Consider the following 20,876-nt stretch of genomic DNA (forward strand, 5'->3'; position numbering starts at 1 on the left):
TAGCTCCTTGCTTGGCTAGATAGTCAGCAAATGCATTAGCCTCCCTTCCCACCCATTGTATAGTTAAATTCATATGTTGTGTTACCCATTTGAATTTCTTCATTTCATTTCTATAATACCATATCACTGGTCTAGATCTCTAAGCCAATCCACCACCACCTTGGAGTCCCTTTCTATCACCAAATTCTCCAGGCATATTTCTTTTGCAATCTGTATACTTTGTAGGACTGCATAGGGTTCAGCCCTTAAGGAGTCTCCATATCCCATCGGTCATGAGTAGAGTTCTCTCAGATTGCCATCCTTGTCTCTTATGGTCCCACCAATTCCAGAAAGGCCTGGGTTGCCCTGACTACTCACATCAAAGTTTAGTTTCATAAAGCCTTCAATGGGAGGTGTCCAAACCAACCGTGTTTTAGTCTTTTGCACTAAACTAGAAGCCACTGAAAACCAATTCCTCCAAATGTCATCAAAGGAGAAATGTCTAAACAGTTCCATAGTTTGTAGCCAATGTATAGTTCTGGTCATTACACAATCCATAATTTGTTGTTTGCTTCTCTCCTTTTCTTGGAAGATCAGTGAGACACAATTGTCTTCCCCTAAATACAATCATCAAGAAATTCAACCAAGAATGTTAAAGATCTACCTTCCTGTCTCAGATTGTTTTATTTTTTTTATTATTATTTTTAAATAAAACTAATGGTTGTTAGTTCTCAAATGGATGTTGTTATCATATTGCCTATTTCCAAATGTTACTTCCTGTTGCAGATTTGGTTTATGCTTTATTTTTTTAATTTTTGATGAATTTTGGTTTATGCTTTATGTACTATGAATTTGTTTTTTTGTGATACTTTTCTTTGCCTGTTTAAGCTGTATTCTCCCTTTTAAGCAATGAAATTTTCTTTATTTATCTTCAAAAAAAAAAAAAAAAAAGACATAAGCTCTAGCTTGAAATGCTGCAAGTGCCCAGATCCTTTCTGAAAATTTTAGTTTCATTCTATTGTATGTTAATAGCATGTTTGAATTTAGAGGTTGCTAATTCTTTACCAAATGACCTTAGCTGGAATTGGTGTAGATCCTGCAGATAATATGCTTTATATGTTTTTGGTTTTTTGGTAGCCTACAGCCTTTCACCATTCATGTTCCTTCTTGGGATGGGTGGGTGCTGCTTGTTCCTTGCCCTTTATTATTTTTCCAATCATCCAAGGAAAAGGAAGGAAGGTGTACCGTGTTTTTCTTATGCAAATTAACTTGTTATGTTGCTACTTATGTTGGAATTCTTCAGTGTGGAAACAGGCAATGGAAGTGCTGCTAGAAAGAAGGCCCTCATTGTAAATCTTATACGTTTATGTAGAGAAAAAGAAGTGAAGTTTCTTATTCGAACACTGGTAAGATTTTGTGATATTCTTTTGGGACAATTATATGGGTTATTAATATTGGGCTTCTATGGGTTTCTTCTTTTCCTAATTGATCTTCTATGGGTTTTTATGTGCAGTATATATGCATCTAAGAAATAAGGCAATCAACTTCCTAGTATTTTAATATTGAAATAATGTTGCTAGGGATGCAACTGGCTTTACTAGAGGACAAAAATCCAGAATAGGCATGGGGTGAACAATGTTATAAAGGAAGATATTTTTTTCTTTTTTTAAGCTCCCCACCAGGCTTATATAAAGAAGGTCTTGCCCTCCCTGATTTCCTAAAACTAGGGAGCTTTCATTCATGGTAGACAGATAGTGGATCAGGTCCTAATTGCCAATGAATGCGTTGAGGAGAAGAAAAGGAAGAGAGAGAAGGGGTTAGTGTGCAATTAGACCTATAAAAGGCCTATAGCTTGGTAGACTTGACCTTCCTCCTGGAAACTTGGGGTAAATTTGGTTTTGGGCAGAGATGGTGTGACTGGATTAAGGGGTGTATCTCTTCTTTTCGTTTCTAAATTGTGGTCAGTGATGGGGTCAAAGGAAACCAAATTTCACCCTTCCTATTTACCTTAGTTGTAGAAGTGTTAAGCATGATGATTGCAAAAGCTGACTTGGATAACTTGATTAGGGGCTGAAGAGTGGGAAGCCTTGGGTTGGTGGTTACCCATGTACAATTTGCCGATGACATCATTGTGTTCTGTGAAGAGTAAAACGAGGAAGTGATGGGGAACCTAAAATCAACAGGTTCGAACCTGGAGGTAAAATTACCTTGATCAGAACCACTTTAGTCAACTTGCCAGTTGTCACTCTACTTCCTATCTACACTTAGGTTACTTGTCAATGTGGCAAGAAAACTGGAAAAATGTCTGGGAGACTTCTTGTGGGAACCAGGTGAAGGGAAGGAAGATCACCTAGTGAAATGGGACATGGTATGTAGAAGTAGGGACCAGGTCCACCAAGGTGGTCTAGGCATAGGTAATCTTGTGGAGAAGAATGTGGCATTTCTGAGAAAATGGCTCTGGAGATTCCCTCTTGAACAGGAAAGCTTGTGGCACAGGGTTATAGTGAGCATACATGGTATGTTGGATACTAGTTTGGACGCTAGGGTATCCTACCAGGCCTCTTCAGCTTCTCCTTGGAAGTCCATTCACAATTTACTATCAGTCTTCTTGTCTTTTCTAAGGTATGATGTTGGGTGTTGCAACAAAGTTAGATTTTGGGAGGACTTATGGCTAGGGGACTCCACTCTTAAGGACCAATTTCCTTCACTTTATTCTCTCTCCCTTTACAAGAATGAACCCATCTCAAATTTCATGGACTTATGTCTTCTCATGAACTTAGGTTTCAGTTGGGGCCTTAGGGAGGGGGAAAGCTCGATAGTTGTTGAGTTTCTCTCAATAATTGATATTCATGTGGTACTATATAGAAGTACCAAACAACACCTGGTTGTATTAAGCTCTCCTGGAAGTTACAAATTCGTGTACAAGTTGCTTCTCCCAACACCTCCTCTAGCCAAACTAATTAGCTAATGAATTGGCTTATATCTAGATCTAGATGAACTTGGATGTGTGCTCTGGATTCCAAAGTTCTAGCTGCTTTATATGTTGTTGAAAGAGACCAAGGGCCTATCTCTCCCATTCTCTCTCATCAAACTAATAACCAAGGGCCCTTTTCTCAAAAAAAAAAAAAAAACTAATAACCACCTAGAAATTCCATGAACTCATGATAAACCAAAGGAGTGCATCAGAGGAAACCATTGAAATAGCATCAAGGTCTCTGTTCAGGCAGTACCTCCAGACTCAATAAGTGTCCTTGTCAAAATAATATCCTCCTGATCTCTAAGGGCTTCCCATACTCTGAGAGTTCCAGGGCTTCCAAAGGAGCCATCAAAGTTGAGCCTGTCTATTCATTTTGGGGAGGGGGCCGAACTTTGTAAGTATGTGGTTCGGGTATCTTCAGATGATACTACTTATAACCACAGAGTTTTCATTCAGAGTAAATTTGACAATGTTGTACCTTTTTGGAACATTTGTTGGAAAGATGTGGTCATATGATTATGTAAAGTAAAAGTAATATATTATGCATTTTGGTTTTAGTGAAATGGGGTAAAACAGAAAATATCAAATCCACATGCCATGATTGTATCTTTCAATATTGACTCTTTCTTGACTTTGCAATAGTGTGTATTTTGTCTTACTAAATCAGTGGGTTCAATGATTTAGGGCATCAATGGAATTTTTTTGAACAGTAAAAAATGAAATTCATTAAAAACAGAAAAAGAAAATACACCCTAAAGAGGTGATGAGGCAACACCTCCAGAAAGAGCTAAGAACAACAGGCACCCAAAGCCCAAAACGAAAGACCCCCTAACATTTTACAGATCCAAACCTCCCAAAAAACGGAAGAAGCCAGTAACCAATACTTGAAACATCCCCTTGGGAAAAACAAGCTGAATCTGAGAACTAAGATGAAAAAGCCAAAGACGTCCAAACCTCTCCTTCTCACCTGCTTCAATACCAATGTTTCCCCTCACTCTTCATCAACAATGTCTAATTCCTCTCCTTCACCTTCCTCTCAAGCCTCGCTCCCTTCCCCAGCTGCATTCCTCTTGTTAATTTCCTGTCTTCTATTCTGCTCAAAATGTTTGATTGCCTTCCTTACCACCGCTTCTCCCCACAAAAAGAAAAGGCCAAGAGATTTCTCAACTACCACCTGTCTGTCAACTTTTTGATCAATGTCGGTTTTTTCTTTCTCAGAGATATTTAACTTGGGGAATTCTTCAGCTTTTTTCCTTCCTGTCTCCCTCTCCCCCTCTCTACTTTCCTCTTGGATCTCGGCCTGAACTCTTCCTTTTCCCTCAATCTTCCCTCCTCTGTCATCAAGCTTCCTTTTCCGCCTTCTCTCCTGTAGGTGTTTCTCACTCTGATTACTTGAATCGATGTCCTGAGCCTTCTTGCCTTAGTCAGCTTCTGAATGACTCAGATAGTTCTGAGTTCTGTATTTAAAACTGAAACTTTCTCTTCTTTTTTGAGGGCGGATTTTTTTTTTTTGGGGGGGGGGGGGCTAAAGTTAACATACTGGTACATTATCTCATGTACAGTTTCTTTTGGCTTAATGAACATATACTTTACCTTATCCAAAAAAAAAGGATATTCTTAACAAATAACAATACATGTGTCTATTTTATCTTTTAAGTTACTTTGATCTAATTAGAAATAATGCCTTTGTATCACTGTATTTTTGTAAAAGATATATTCTTGGGAAAATGTATAACTGGGGTATGAGTTCCAAAATACATAGGGCAGGTTCGATAGATCTGAAATGCATGAACTGGAGTAAAAGCAAGATCTTCTGCAACAATGAATTCCATATTTCACAATTATTCATTGTTTTGTTAATTTTCAGTCATAAATTCACTTTTTATGTAGTTTTTTTTTTTTTTTTGTCTGAAAATCTGTTTCAAGTGCAGGTCCGTAATTTGCGAATTGGGGCCACGATGAGAACTATTTTGCCAGCATTAGCACAAGCTGTTGTACTAAACTCATTCTCCAGTCCTCTTGGTGAAGGAACACTTGGAAACCTAAAGGGGAAACTTCAGGTTTGATGCATATAGCTTCAGTATATATATATTTTTTTTGAGAAAAATTTAACCAGGATTCATTAAAGGAAGAAGATGTACAAAGCAGGGGAAGAACCCCTACAAATTACAAAGGAGGAAGCTTGTCGCTATACAAATGCTCCAAATACACACCACATTTGGCTAAGCCATCTGCTTTATGATTGTGTCCCCTAGGAATCCAAACTAATTTTACAAGGGGTAAGCATCTCTATTGAGATCATTGACTGAGAGTCCTTTGAACAGATTGTCAAAGAGGCATTTGTTTCTTTCATCCCAAATTCCCCACAAGACTGCATGTAGCACTGATTGTCAATAAATTCTGTCCCTTTTACTTAAACCTGTTCCTTGCCATTGATGCAAAAAGTCCATAATGTGCTCTGACATAACCCAGTTGTAACCAGCCATTTTAAAGAAATGGAAACAAATCTTTTGGGTGAACTTTCAGTGAAGAAAAATGTGATCTGCTGATTCACCTTCACTGAAGCATAAAATGCAAACATGAGGAGAGGTGGACAGTCTTCCCAAAAACTTTTTTCTGCAAGAGATCACAAGTATTTAATTTCTGGAGACAAGCTTCCCAGACAAAGAAACAAACTCTTGAAGGGATGTGGCTGCACCAGATCTTCTTAAAAGGAAAGGAGGAATGTTGTTCATCAGCAATCAAAACCTTGAACATAAGACTTAGAAGAGAATTTGCCAGTAGGGTGAAGAGTCCAGATTCGGTTGTCAGATTAGGAGGGGGAGATTAAAGGTCTGAATTAAGTCTATTAATTCAGAAATTTCCGAATCCCTTAGAGGTCTTCTGAGTCGAAGGTTTAGGGTGTTCTCAACAGTTTGGTCTGGAAGGCAGGAAGAAATAGTGGGTTCTTGGTCAAGGGTAAGGTTAAAAAGTCTAGGGAAAGAGGCTGCAAGGGTAGTTTCCCCCCACCAAAGGTCTTTCCAGAATTTTATTTTAGAGCCATTTCCCACTTTATATGTTATAAAAGCAAAGAAAGATGTATGGGTGGAGATGATACCTTTCCAAGGATTTGTGGACTTTATCCTGTTCAAATGGAGATTGCTAACCCACCCATTTACATTTAATCCATATAGCTTCAGTAATTAATTTGCTGATTTAACCAATCACTCTATCTTACACTAATGAATTTTTCCCTTGTCAGTACTAGTTGTTGATGGAATAGTTTCGGTATTCTCTCTCTCTCTATCTCTCCAACCCAATAAAAATTAGAAGAAAACTTAATAGAAGGTTTTAAGTTTTAACATCATCACCATAGCTTATACAAAACAACTATGATTGAATAAATAATCCTAGCTTCTTTATATGCTTTATATTGTATGGTGTCTCACCAGCTTGTTCCATTCCCTTTCTAGCTTGAGATTTAAAAGTACATAGATTCTCCATCTCAGCATGCTCAGTATTTCATCTGATTGGGCTACTTTTGGCTTCCCTTGGATGACCTCTTATTTTCTTTGTTTCCTTGTTTCTTTCATTTTGATGGGTAACTTAAAACTTCATTAGTTAAGAATATGCATATTAGTATAGCTGCCAAGCAGCACCAAGTGGTAACCTCAGTCTCCTGATCCTATTTCTATTACTTTATTTCACAAAAGACTGGTTTCAAAAATCCCTTTTCTTCTTGTTTGTATGTGATCTCGTTGCTTTGATCTCCCTCGTGATGCTTTTGTATTGCCAAATTCCCATGCTGTCATTTTTAATCTAACCCACTACAACCTTCAAATCTCCTTCTAAAATCAAATCTGTGAAATTTAGTGACCTGCCTATTTTTAAGCCATGAGGGATTGCCAGCAGTTCTGCTCTCTTAGAGTTCCAAAGCATGTTGGACCTGGGAACATGGCTCTAATGTTTCCATTTACAACTTCTGGTAACTCATCCAATGCTGGAAGGTCCGGGATTGCCTAAGATGTAACCATCAAAGTGTAGATTGTAAGCATTGTTGTGGTGGGTACCATTGTAAAGATCTCTTGGGCTTTAACATAGATGATTAAGCCACCAATTTCCATCTTCTGATTTTTCTGTTCCTGTCTTGCTATTCATCTATCTGATCAACTACATCTTTGCTAGCCTCATTATGAAAATCTTATTTTTGTGTATTGGCCCATTGCCAATTTTATAACAACGGCTCATTAAACAACATGCTATTATCCTAGACTGCTTGGAAAAAGAGGAAGAATATTTTTGTTCAACAAACATGCTCAGTCTTATCGTCAATCTTAACACCCCTAGAAAAGGGGAAAAAAACGAGAGATGCAGCAGTTAAGAATCATGGTGGAAACACTTTTCAAGGTCTTCTGCCTTGTGGATAGATGAGCAAAGCAGTGGAATTAGTTGTTATGTCTATCTTAAGGTCACTTTTCTTGACTATTGCTTTTTGTGTGTCATAAATTTGCATGCATATATACTTTAGCTCTTCTGGCTTAGTTTAAAACTAATCAAAGTTAGGCATCCCTTCCATACTTAGTTTTACATTTAATCCAACTATAGTCACATCCAAGGTTTAAAATGTTGCAACGTATTGGGCCGTATCGGCCGATACATGTCGTCCTAATAAGATACTGATGTGGACAGTAAGACAAGTTACATGCAGTACCTCAAGTATACAGCAATAAGCACAAGAAATACCAAGCTGAAAACAACAAAATAAGTTGGATTTTTATGGGTTTCAGACCTGAACCTGAAGTAAAACTCCTCCTGGAACAGTTCCGCTACAGTAACAATGGCAGCAAGCTGGCCTCCCGCACGGACACGCAATGATGGAGGGATTGGAAGGTGCCAAAATGGGTCAACTCCTCAAAACCCAAGCTCCCAATGCTTGAAAACCCTAGCTGGGGCTGAGCTACAACTCAAACAAGAGAGAAAGAACCAAAAAGACCCCTACAGAAACAACCCCCGTCTCTTTTATAAGACTCACTGGCTTGGTGGACAAGCTAGTTAAAATATTTACACATAAGCTCGTAGAATGTTTTCCTCTCACCAACAACTCCTTAAGAACAAAACTAACTTCAAATGAACCCCTAAAAGATTACTTTTGTTACAAAAAGACCCAAGAGACCAAAACCCAACAGAGATGCACCCAACTGCCCCTGACCAAAAATCTGACATATAGAATGACAAAAATACCCCTGGTCCCAAACTATCAACAAAGCTACCCAAAGATTTGGGATCCTACTACAAGAAAAACATGCAAAACAGAATACATACACACATTTCTTTTTTTGTTCTTTTTTTTTCTTGCCTCATCAGATACCGATACATGGAATGTGTAAAAATCATGTGTTACGTTTCTTTTCGTATGTATCAGCCAATACAGGCCTGTATCGGGCTGTTTCGGATCTGTGTCAGTTGATACAAGCCCAAAACAGGCTGATACAAACCGAATCATTTCGGTTCCCCTTGTTCCATTAATTTCATTAGTTCATATTTAATACCGAATCTCTCTCATTAATTACTCCTATATTTAAGGCAAATTTAAATTTAAATTTGAATTTTAGTGCCTAATTACAATTCTATCATTAATTCTATTAATTAATGATTCTCTCTCTCACTAATTTCATTTTGCTAGTGTAAACACTACAAATATTAGCCCTGGTCACTAGACCACTCTGATTTGTTTGTTGTAATTATATGCATTTTTAGTTTTAAGTCAATTTTCTCTTTTCTTAGTGGTGCTTATTAATAAATGCTGAAATTAATTATTAAAATTTATATACTAATAAATATTAAGATAATTATATTGGTTATTTGAAAATTGATGTATATACATTCACATTTTAGTTATTCCATCATTTTTTAAACTAATTATATCTCGATATGTCACATTTTATGTAAAGATTAAATTATGGCTTTTTACATTTAAATGACTTATTTACAATCATATAAAACATGTAAGTATCGTTAATTATATATATATTTTCATGCTTTATTTGAATTTCCTAACATATTTATGCGTATATTGATTTTTCATCTATATCCTTGCATATCCAAAATGTATCCTGATGCGTCTCTTAAAATCGCCTTTCCGATACACCTTGCGTTTCCGATACTTTGAACCTTGGTCACATCAATCAAATTGATATGGTACACAATTATTGAAGCAATGGATTGCCCTTAGTGGAGGTTACTGTAATAAAGTATCTACTGTATGTTTTAGGGTGAAAATGAAGTCATTAAGTGATATCTATGATAATCTATGATATTTTATTTCCATGAAGATAGAACATGTAAGCTTACTCTACCTATCAATGCAAATGATTCAATCAATTTAATCTACTTGTAGGCCTGCTGCCATTTGTTGTGTGCAGCATGGCGTTTTTTTTTTCTCTCCGGTGAATGCATACAATTATTTATCATGAAAAAAAAAAGATATATGGTTCACTCATTGAACTTAGAATTATGTATTTTTGGTCTGTTTTTGTTTCTGATCTAACTTTTATTTACTTGCTAGTTGATTTCTTCATCAGTAATTGAGGCCTATAATATACTTCCCAATTTGGTAAGTTCCTCAATCTGATTTTACATTTTAGTGATTTATTCCATTGTTTTACTACTTGTTTGGAGAACATATTACTTGGAATTCAGAATTTGAGATTTATTTTGTTAACGTTAATGTAGTTTGATAGATCATGCCATTAAAAGATGGAGTAGAGAGGAAGAAAAGAGGAGAAGAGGAGGGAAGAATTTAGGAAGAGTCAAAAAGTAGTGGGCCTGTGCCTCTTTCTTATATTTATATTTCTCACTAAAAATTACATGAAATGAATCATATACCCCTGGTGCCACCCAATACATAGCAAAATAGAAAACTGGACTGAAATAAACAGATAATGTAACCAAATAAACCATAAACAACAATGTAATAATCTCAACAATATTTTTGCAAAATTTATAGGACTTTTCTTGTCTAGCTATTGTAGAAGTGTAGGTTTATTTTATCACAAAATGCACCACCATAATATGTATATGAATTTATTTTTTGAAGATAAATAAAAATTTATTAAACAAAAAAAGAAATACAAGGAAGGTGATAAGTGACCGCTCGAGAGAAGAGACAACCCAAAGACTAAATTCCAGAAGAAACCCTCACATATGCCCTTGGCAACACAAAGACTAACCCTTCTACCAAGTCCCCTCACATGAGCATTCGAAACAAAACACAAATAAAAATACATCACAAAAGACGGCAAAACCCAAAAACATCTCATAAGCCTGGCCAACAACCCTCAAGCAGCCCAACACAGCCCCTAACCTCCCAAACTGGATAACAATTCAATATCTCTTCTTCTCTATTTCCTGAAAGAGGACTTCTTTTCTTCTTTTGATTGGATTATTTTTAACTATCTTGTTAGGTCCTACCCCAAACAGTCCTCCCTTTATCCTTGCAAACACCTTAGAAACCGGAATCTGACGTTATTTTTTTATCCTTTTTGAGTTTTGAACCGTCAAACTGTACTTAATGCTTTCACAACTTCCTTGACTTTCTTGTAATAACCATACCCTTGTCTGAGACCAGAGCTACTTTTGCCTTATCCCCCCCCCCCAATGATTCCTTGCAACCTCCATGAAAAACTTCCTCCTCTTGAATCACTAAGATGGTTTTTGGTATTATTGTCGTTAATTAGAAAATTGGCACTAGTGTAGCACCAAATAGGCATTTCCCCCCAGTGGAGTTTGGAATTTTGTTTGGTTAAGCTGTTAGTCAAGAAAATGTTTTTCTTGGGTTATGTGAGATCCACCCAATGGAGGAAATGCCATTATGACGTTTTCCCCCAATGGTAAGGCATTTTTTTACTGTTTAGCTTATGTGGCGCCTAGCCATCACAAAGTGAAGAAAACATTTTGTCCTGTTTTTCAAGACAAAATTCGTACAAAACATTTCTTCACAAAACAACAGTGGAACCAAACATCCTCAAAGTTATCAGACCACCAATACGCTTATTCTCTCCTTGTCTTCCACTCTCAATGAAGGTGAAGGTGAACCATTTGAACAGTTTATAAGGCTTCCATCACCATTCGATGTCACATGCTTCACTAATGAGTGCCTCAAGATTTTAGGTTCAAAATAAGTAGACTCAACTCCTTGATATCTCTCAACAAATTGGTCTAAAATTCCTCTATCAATGGACCCTCCATTCGGCCCAACACTAATTGATTTAAATCCCCTGGGCCCACTATGTATATAGGCTTCTTTTTTGCTTCTGAAACCAAAAAAACCCAATGAGGTTTCGTCTCTGTTGCAGCACCGACAGCCATTGATAGAACAAAAATCCTCACCCTAGTCGCCTTAGGGTCCTAGTTTTCAAACTTTAGCCATGGCTTCTCGCTAGGTCTTGTCGTTCCTTATTCGATCATCCTTATGTCGCTTTGGGTCATGATCCTCAATCATCAACCCCCAGAAGTCCATCCCCATCCCTTGCATCTTGCCCTTCCCCTAAGGATTTCCTTCTCAATTGCGTTGTAGTCTTGTAGACAATGCATCTTCTGCTGCTACTCTGGCACCGTTGGCTCCATCACTACCATCGACCAAGGAAGTTGGCCTTAGTGGCAAGATCACTGATGAGTTAATGGGGGTGGTGTGATTGGTTGTGTTTGTCAAGTGATCTTTGTTGTCATCGATGTTAGATTCAACGAGGAATTGCCCCCAATTTTGACTACACTTGAGGTTTTAGACAATTCAATCCATTTGGTGCTTAAAGTCGTTCGACATTTGGGAGAGAATATGGTCAAGTCCATTACCATGGACGGTAATGAAGGGCTTGTACAAGGAGAAAGGGTCCTTAACACTAGTTACACGATCATTGTGCTTGTCGGTAGGGCCACACTTGGTTGAATTATGAATGTTAGTGGAGAGCCTATAGATGAGAAGGGTGAAATAAAAACCGACCACTCCTACCTATCCATCAGGAAACCCCAACTTTCGTTGAGTAGGCCACCTAACAACAAATTCTTGTCACTAGAATTTAGGTTGTGGATCTCCTTGCACCATACCAGAGAGGTGGGAAGATTGGGCTGTTTGGTGGTGTTGGTGTAGGAAAAACTGTGCTCATGGTGGTTTCTCTGTCTCTGCTGGTGTTGGAGAACATACTAGGGAGGATAATGATCTCTACAGGTGCCCATGCCTGTGTTGGCCTAACTGGTCTTACTGTTGTTGAGCACTTCCAAGGTGCTGAAGGGCAAGATGTGCTTCTCTTCATTGATTACATATTCCGTTTCACACAAGCAAATTCTGAGGTGTCTGCTTTGCTTGTTATTTGTTACTAAAAAAAGTACAATTGAGGGCATAGTTATATTAACAAACACATATACATAAATATGGAGAAGTAGTTGCTCAAGATTGAACAGACACTTAAAGGGGAATAAAAATAAGAAAAGAAGAGGGAGAAAAGAGAGAGAGAGAGATTTTGATAAAAGAGAGTTGGGTTGATGTGTTTAAACAACTGCCCCCCTCTTAAATTTATATACATAGTATCATACTTGTAAAAGGACTGAATTGCATACATGGCAAGATAAGATAAGATAAAGCTGAAAAAAAGACTTAATCCTAATCTTATAAAAGACTAGTCCTAATCTTATCATAAAGAACTAATCCTAATCATAACTTATTGTTGACATACGAACAGTGGAGGACCACCTTAGTGGGGTCTACGTTAGTGTTCTCTACACTCCCCTTCAAGTTGGGAATAGATGTTTGTCATTCCCAACTTGCATAGATCTGCTTCTAACTTTTTCCTTGAAACCGCCTTGGTGAGAAGGTCTGCCAGCTGCATGTCGGAGGTGATGTATGGAAGACATACTTCTTGAGATGTAACCCTTTCTCTGATAAAATGTTGATCCACTTCAATATGCTTAGTCCTGTCGTGTTGTACCGGATTATGAGCTATATTGATGGCAGCTTGATTATCACAATACAACATCGAGGGTTTCTCATAAATAATACCTAACTTCTCAAATAATGATCTCAACCATAGGATCTTAGCTACACCATTTGCCATGGACCTATATTCAGCTTCAACACTGGAACGAGAAACAACATTTTGTTTCTTGTTCCTCCAAGAGACAATGTTACCTCCTACAAAAGCACAATATCTAGAGGTAGATCTTCGATCATCAACACACTCAGCCCAATCAGCATCTGTGAAAACTTCTATCTTCATGTGATCATCATTCTTGAATAAAATGCCTCTACCTGGGCACCTCTTCAAATATGTTAGTATCCTCTCAATTGTGAGGTGAGTAGTCCAAAGAGAGTGCATATACTGACTAACCACACTGACTGCATAATTGATGTCGGGTCGAGTGAGACAAAGATAGAGAAGTTTTCCAACTAACCGTTGGAACATAGCTTTATCTTCAAGGGGTTCTCCACCCTCTGCACTGATCTTGTGATTTTGTTCAATGGGTGTGTCAGCAGGCTTAACGCCCAACTTTCCTGTTTCTTCCAATAGGTCAAGAACATACTTTCTTTGAGAAAAAAAAATCCTATGCTTGGATCTGGCTACCTCAATGCCCAAGAAATATTGTAGTTTTCCTAAATCTTTTACCTCAAACTCTTGATGAAGGAGTTGTTTAAGGGACTCAATCTAAGTATTATCATTTCCTGTTACTACAATATCATCCACATATATAGCAAGCAAGGTTAAGGAAGAATCCACTCTCTTAATAAACAAGGTGTGGTCTGACTGGGCCTATACATATCCGAACCTTTCAAGGGCTTGTCTAAATCTATCAAAACAAGCTCTAGGAGACTGTTTTAGTCCATAAAGGCTTTATTCAACCGACAAACCTTCTTTCCTGTCTCTGTACCCATAAAATCCAGGAGGCAACTAAATGTAAACCTCTTCTTGCAAGTCTCCATTGAGGAAGGCATTTTTAATATCCATCTGATACAACGACCAAGAGTAACTGGCTGTAAGAGATAATAACGCTCTGATAGTGATCATCTTTGCTACTGGTGCAAAAGTTTCCAAGTAGTCAATACCATGTGTCTAAGTAAATCCTTTTGCAACTAACTGGGCCTTATACCTTTCAATAGAACCATCAGCATTATGTTTCACAGCGAATACCCATTTACATCCAACCGGTTTTTTACCTATAGGCTGATCAACTATCTCCCAAGTATTGTTTTTGATGAGGGCATCCATTTATGCTTTTATTGCATCTTTCTATTCTGGTACTTCCAATGCTTCCTGTATTGTTCTGGGAATGGGAACATCGGCAATGGATGTGAGAAAAGACTTATAGGAGGGAGACAAATGATTGTAGGACAAGAACTAAGTGAGCTGTTGTTGTTGTTCCTCAAGAAGATCTCAACTGGATGGGACAATGATGAGAGGAGAGATTGAGAGTTCGGCAATGAGGGTTTGAGAATGAGAGTTTTGAACCTAACTCTCTCTCAGCACCCTAACACTATTTTATTAAGATAGATTTGAATAATTACAAGGAGGCCCTTAGTTGGGCAAGAACTTACAAAGAACATATATAGACAGGATGGGCCCAGAATAAGGCCCATTGCAGAAAAACATAAATAACAAGAATAAACAGCCTATGGGCCATTCGGCCCATCTTCTCTACACTCCCCCTCAAGTTGAGCATAGATGTCAATCATGCCAAGCTTGCTGGTATCATGCTGAACTTTTGCCTTGGGAATGCCTTTGGTGAGAAAATCTGCCAACTGTCCTTCAGATGTGATGAAAGGAAGACACACTTCACCCAAAGAGACCCTTTCCCTAACGAAGTGTCGATCAACTTCAATATGCTTAGTTCTATCATGTTGCACTGGGTTGTGATCAATGTTGATGGCAGCCTGATTATCATAGTACAACATCATTGGCTTGTCATATTCAACCCCAAGTTCTTCCATCAATGATTTTAGCCATAATAATTCAGAAACTTCATGTGCCATGGCCCTGTATTCTGCTTCAGCGGAAGACTGAGCAACAACCGATTGTTTCTTGCTTCTCCAAGAAACAACATTACCAGCATCGGTGTAGTCTTCAAGTTTCATATGACCATGCTTGGCAAACAGAATACCCTTTCCTAGGGAGCCCTTCAAATAACATAGGATTCTCTTTGCTACTGCCATATGAGTGTCTCGGGGAGCATGCATGAATTGGCTAATGCAACTGACTGCATATGCAATATCTGGCCGAGTCATGCATAGGTACAAAAGTTTCCCAAGAAGTCTCTGAAAGATTCCTTTGTCTTCTAACAATGTCCCATCTGAGGCTGAGAGTTTATGACTCGTATCAATAGGAGTAGCAACTGGTCTAGCACCCATCTTTTCAGTTTTAGAGAGCAAGTCAAGAACATACTTCCTTTGGGAGATAAGAATCCCATCTTTGGATCGAACCACTTCTATTGCCAAGAAAGTATCTCAATTCCCCAAAATCTTTAATCTCAAACTCTGTATGGAGAAAAGATTTTAGATCATGAATTCCTAAAACATTATTACCAGTCACTACAATATCATCTACATACACAATGAGGTATACTGCCAGAGGTCCACTCCTCTTCACAAAAAGAGTATGATCGGACTGTGTCTGCACATAACCAAAGTTAACAAGTGTTGTTCTAAATCTCTCAAACCATGCTCTAGGGGACTGTTTTAGTCCATAAAGAGATTTCTTCAGCCTGCATACCTTCCCTTTCATATCAGTTCCATACATCCATGGAGGAAGAGACATATAAACCTCCTCTTGTAATTCACCATTCAGAAATGCATTCTTCACATCCAATTGATAAAGGGGCCAGTCAAAGTGAGCAGCTAAAGATAGAAGAACCCTCATAGATGTCATCTTGGTAACAGGTGCAAAGGTCTCCAACTAATCAATCCCATATGTCTGTGTATAGCCTTTTGCAACCAGCCTGGCCTTGTACCTTTCAATGGTGCCATCAGCTAGGCATTTGATAGTAAAGACCTATTTGCAACCGACTGGATCCTTCTCTTCAGGCAAACCCACCACTTCCCATGTGTCATTCTTGTGTAGGGCATCGATTTTAGAAGAGAGAGAGGCAAAGTATGAATGTGAAAGCAATCTGTAATAAAGGTGCTTGGAAATGCAGTGTGCAGTGCACTTCCGTTTTCCTTTCCTAATAGCAATGGGAATATCAAGGTCAGGGAAAGATGACTCCAAAGGTGTTGAAACAGTATCTGTTGTCTCTTCTGTGACTGGAAGTGTATGAGGCTCATGTATTGTAGGAGAAACAACCTGCACATTTCTGGATCTTTGCCTTTGATACACCTTGGAATTGAGGAAAGGACGAGGATGTAGAGTACGAGGACAGAGAGAGTGGAATGACTGATCCACCCTTGATACATTTGAAGGAGAAGCAGACACATCAAGAGACTCAACAAGGACAGGAAGAGGAAGAGCAAACACCTGTGACAATCCCTCCCCCTGTGGACAATGTTCTTCTGGAGAGGAACCATAAAAGGCAGAAAGCTCATCAAAGGTGGCATCCATTGAGACATACCGAGTGCCGGTCTTTGGATCAAAACAACAATAACCCTTCTGTGTGGGAGAATAACCAAGGAAGATACACTTTTGAGCTTTGGGTTCAAATTTATGCCTTTGGACACTTGGAACATGTACATAACAGGTTCAACCAAAGACACGAATAGGAACAGGAAAAAGGTCATTGTCCGGATGAAGGAGATTGAAGGGAGACTTAAACCCCAAAACCCTGGATGGCATACGGTTTATAAGGTAGTTGGCAGTAAGAACAACATCACCCCAAAACCTTATAAGAACATGTGAGGCAAATAAGATACTTCTTGCAACTTCAACAATATGCCTATTTTTCCTCTCAACAACTCCATTCTGTTCTGGAGTCCTTAGCACATGAGCTTTGATGAATAACCCCCATGTCAGAGAGATAGTAGGATAGGTTCTTCTCAAAGTATTCTTTCACATTGTCAGATCTAAAGATTTTAATCCTGGTATCAAATTGGGTTAGAACAAATTCATGGAATTGTCTTATAAGTCTTGGAACTTCATCACGGGATTTCATCAAGAATATCCAAGTGAATCGAGAAAAGTCATCAATAAACAGGATAAAATATTTCTAGCCACCCATGGAGGGTAAAGTGGTAAGGCCCCCACACATCAGAGTGCACAATATTAAAAGGAAAAGAATATCTTTTATTGCTCAAAGGATAATTGTTTCTACAATGCTTTGTTAACTTACAAGACTCACAATGAAGACTGGACAAACTAATTCCCTTAAACAGTTCAAGGAATAGATGACTCAAGGCAGAAAAAGACGGATGACCAAAACAACGATGACACAACATAATCCAACTAACAGACTCTGAAGTAACAGATTCGAGAGCAACATTCCCAAGATGATCAGTGCATTGTCCCGGAGTATCAAGCAGGTATATTCCGTTCGCCTCATGGCCACTCCCAATCACCTTCTAAGACTCCAGATCCTGAAAAACACAGTAGGAAGGAAAAAAATGTTACACAACTGTTTAGTGACTTGGTTAAACTACTTACAGACAACAAATTTGTATTTAATTTAGGTACAGGAATGGCAGAAGGTAGGAACAAGGAATTTGTAGCCTTGATGGTTCCCTTACCAAAGATAGGGGCAAGTGAACCATCAGCTAAAGTGATTTTATCACGTCTGGGAAGCAAGTCATTGGAAACAAACAAGGTAGAAAGATTGGTCATATGGTCAGAAGCACTTGAGTCAATAATCCAAGGGATCTTGAGATTACTTGAAGTGGTAGCATGATTGGTAGAAGCCCTTATACCTGAATGAGCAAATGCAGAAGAAGCAGAATTTCCTGAAGGGTTGGAAGGAGAAGTCACATCACCCAGCTGACTGATCATCTTCCCAAATTCTTCATATTCTGCTCTCATGGCTGCCAACTGTGCAGAAGAAGACATCTCTTCAGTATAGTACTTGTCACTATCTAGCCCGACAGCTACATTTGCACTTCCTGATCTTTTACTATCATGTTTTTTCTGAAACCAAATGGGAACAATATTAGGATGTAATTTCCAGCACTTGTCTTTGGTGTGTTTCGGCTTCTTGCAGTACTCACATATAATTTCTTTCTTTCCTATGCCACCAGAAGTTGCAGCATTCCCTTTAGGTTTAACCCTCATATTCGCAAAGTGATCACTAATATCAGCCCCTTGAACCTAGACAGCCCTTCTGCTCTCTTCACTACTCACCAATGCATAAGCTTGTGACAATGAGACACACTCCTTGGAAAGAATATTCTGTTTTGTGATATCATATTCTGGGTTTAGTCCAATTAAGAACTCAAACACCCTGTTCCTTTCAACCAATTTTCTATAGGTCTCTACATCATTGGTGGTGTCCCAAGTCACAACTTCTATTAGGTCAGTCTCTTGCCATAGAGACTTCAGGGTTGAGAAATATACAGCTAGAGGTTTCTCCCCTTGCCTTAAATTCTTTACATCACTTCTCAATTTATATGCTCGGGCCACATTGAGTTTTTGGGAATAGGTTTCTGCAACACTGTCCAAATTTCCTTTGTTGAATTCATCCATAGGTAGTGTTGACTAATTTGTGGTTGCATTGAGTTCACAAGCCACCCAATGACAGTGTAATTTTCTTGCATCCACTTCTCGTAGGATGGATCATCTTCTGGGGGAGCCTTCTTATTCCCGTAAATGAACCCCCACTTTCCTCTACTACATACATAAATCTTTACTGATTGTGACCATGCTAGATAATTAGTTCCATTTAGTTTAACTGTGGTCACAGTCAATAAGGAATCACTTGAAGTCCCCTGAACCAGTCCATATTCAGCACCACTCTTGTTTTCAAACTCTGAGGAGTACATCATGTAAACACTTCAAATATGATTTCAGATGACTTCTACAAGTATACTGAATGAGGACGAGCAAGAACTGAGTTCAGCCAACCACAAGAAGGCAATACACTGAGTTCAGCCGACCACAAGAAGGCAATACACAAGGTCAAACTACACTCGAAAGTTGTGAGAACCAAGACCCAAGAAGGCAATACACAAGGCAATACACGAGTCACCAAAAACAGCTTGGTTCAGCCTTCAAGAAGTAATCAGAAACTTCTAGGCACTGTGCACTCAACCGAAGTTCCTTTTCAAATCTGGGACTTCAAGGTAATCACCAAAGAAATAGCCAAGAAGAGTAAATACCAATTGGTATTGCTGAAAAAAAGGCTTTTTTACAAACACAGTGTGGGCAATAGAGACAACCCCACTGTTAAAAAAGAAAAAAGGCCTCAAGAACAGTCCGTACATCCCCCAAAAACAGCCAAATAAAAGTAACAATCCACAGCCTTGTTACAAGGATGTTTCGGCAGTTTTGACAGTCCAAGAAGGAGTGGAAACAGCCTAGAAATTTCTGGGTTAAACTAGATTAAATGGCAGCCGAAAGTAGTACAAAGCAACCAGAAATTTCAAACACTTCAACAGTCCAAACACACCCGAAAATAACCCAGAAATCTGAGCACAACTTACAGTTTCGAGCTTCAAACCAGAACCGAGCTGTTCCCCTTCCCTTTTTTCTCTGATTCTTCCTGGCCACCGAACCACTTCTCCAAGAGATTCTAGTCTTGGGCACTTCCAATGACCTCCAAGAATTAGGCAACACGAGCCTAAGCTTCCAGCTCTAGAATATTAAAGTTCAGGCCTGCTCTGATACCATGAAGAAAACTGAAGAGAGGAGAGCTTGAGAGTTCGGCAATGAGGGTTTGAGAATGAGAGTTTCGAACCTAACTCTCTCTCAGCACCTAACACTATTTTATTAAGATAGATTTGAATAATTACAAGGAGGCCCTTAGTTGGGCCATTCGACCCATCTTCTCTACAGACACCAATATGCTATTATTGATAAAGAAGAAGGTTGGGGTGAGACATATGGTTGATGACCTCTGTTATATCAACATGCCTTTCGAGGAACAGAGATTTGAAATGATGATGTTTCGAGGTTGAGTGCTCGGGGTGAAGATGTTTCAAGGTAGATCTCTTCGGAAAGATCAGAGAGGTGGAAGGAGATGTGAAGCTAGAAATTGGTATAGGGGTGTAGAGAAGGGAGCGAGGAGGAGACCGAACTTCTCTTACAGTAAGGCGGTTACGACTAGAGTTTGGCCAAATTTTGGGCAGTCTGAAATCAAGAAGATGGAGGACTGACAAATGATATTTACAGAGTCCCAAGGGGTAGAGGCCAGAAGGAGATTCCTGAGAGATTGCTTGGTGGGAAGATTTCAGTGAAGGGCGGGGTTTCAAGAAGTGGAAAAATGGGTAAGTAGATGTTGGGAGGAGGTGGGAGGAGTGAAAGTAAAGAAGATAGCCGATGACCTCTTCCTATTCATATTCTCGTCGAGATCAGCGGCGGCTTGGACCCTTAAGCAGGGTCCATGGCAAATGGGGAGAAATCATCTCTTTTTGGATTGGTGGGGGGCAAGCGCTGGCTGCTTCTATCCGGAATCAAGCGAAGATTCAGACTGTTCAAAAACCATTTGGGTGAGGGTGTATGGTCTTCCTCTGATACTGTGGTGCCCGAGTGTGATCAACAACATAGGGGATGCTTGCGGTGGTTTCGTGGAAACCGATGACTCTCCTAAGGATCTTTTAACCTGTGAGTGGGTTCGAATGAAGGTGAAAAGGTCTGGGAAGATTCCTGAAAAAGTGGAGGTTGTTGTGGGGGAGTCGGTACTTGAAATCTGTATTTGGTCTGAGCCGTTGCCAACGGTCCGAAGTTGGACACAGGAGATTCATGAGAACAGTCAGTTCCGATTGTGGGGATGGAGCTCGGAAATCTCTAACATTGGGTCCTAGAAGACGAGGGAGAAAGCTCATTGC

At 39.0% G+C, this 20,876-nt stretch overlaps 1 protein-coding gene and 1 pseudogene across 10 annotated transcripts in view; both read left to right on the forward strand.

The window, feature by feature from the left end:
* Positions 1 to 20,876, forward strand: part of LOC148854983 (DNA ligase 6-like) — a 113,069-nt gene that overhangs the window by 39,263 nt on the left and 52,930 nt on the right. For all 10 annotated transcript variants that reach the window (XR_016094889.1, XR_016094887.1, XR_016094886.1 and 7 more), the window contains 3 exons: positions 1,283 to 1,385; positions 4,888 to 5,016; positions 9,501 to 9,548. Coding sequence is in view for 4 of the 10 variants with exons in the window: in XM_088941212.1 (XP_088797338.1) it covers positions 1,283 to 1,385; positions 4,888 to 5,016; positions 9,501 to 9,548 (280 nt within the window). In the remaining 6 variants the exon portion in view is untranslated. The remainder of the gene's footprint in view (positions 1 to 1,282; positions 1,386 to 4,887; positions 5,017 to 9,500; positions 9,549 to 20,876) is intronic.
* LOC148854984 (ATP synthase subunit beta, mitochondrial pseudogene) lies at positions 11,362 to 12,310 on the forward strand (annotated as a pseudogene).

Source organism: Nelumbo lutea, chromosome 4 (assembly GCF_056320005.1).
Source record: "Nelumbo lutea isolate HS-2025 chromosome 4, American lotus-T2T, whole genome shotgun sequence".
Taxonomy (NCBI): Eukaryota; Viridiplantae; Streptophyta; class Magnoliopsida; order Proteales; family Nelumbonaceae; genus Nelumbo; species Nelumbo lutea.